General features: G+C 69.3%; 1 protein-coding gene across 1 annotated transcript in view; it reads right to left on the bottom strand.

Moving 5' to 3' along the window:
• Positions 1-501, bottom strand: part of SLC2A6 (solute carrier family 2 (facilitated glucose transporter), member 6) — an 8,385-nt gene that overhangs the window by 1,252 nt on the left and 6,632 nt on the right. The window contains exon 9 of the mRNA XM_014544223.1: positions 18-243. Coding sequence (XP_014399709.1) covers positions 18-243 — 226 coding nt within the window. The remainder of the gene's footprint in view (positions 1-17; positions 244-501) is intronic.

Raw genomic sequence — 501 nt, 5'->3', positions numbered from 1 at the left:
ACAGCCCTCCCTCCCAGGCCGACAGCCCCCAGCCCCAACCGCCACACCTACCCGTGATGAAGAGCATGGTGGCCAGCAGGGGCACTAGGGTGAGGAAGCTGGTGGGTGTGGCCAGGGGCTGCTCTGTGCCCCCCAAGGGCACGCTCTCGAGGCCCACGGTGTTGTTGGGGGCCACAGGCTTGGGGCCGAAGTGGATGTACAGCCCCAGTGTCACGTTGGCCGCAAACATGATGGAGGCTGTGGGCGGACCGGCGGCCCTCGGGGCCAGGACCCTCTGAGCCGCAGCTCCTGGGAGCCCCTTCCACGGAGCCACCCCTGTGGCCCCATCTCCTCCGGCGCCATCACGGCCCACGGGGACTGGTCACTTCCAGACTGGCAGCTCCCCCGTGTTCGGGCGTCTACCACACCCACACGCTGTGCCAGCAGGCTGTTCACTCCCAGGAGCCCAGCAGACCTCTGGGGCAGCTGGTGCGTGCCAGGCCCTGTGCCCGGGTGTGAGGC

Source organism: Myotis brandtii, unplaced genomic scaffold (genome assembly GCF_000412655.1).
Source record: "Myotis brandtii unplaced genomic scaffold, ASM41265v1 scaffold357, whole genome shotgun sequence".
In the NCBI taxonomy this organism is placed as follows: domain Eukaryota; kingdom Metazoa; phylum Chordata; class Mammalia; order Chiroptera; family Vespertilionidae; genus Myotis; species Myotis brandtii.
Note: the sequence above shows the minus strand (reverse complement) of the source record. Positions and strands in the feature narration are given on the sequence as shown.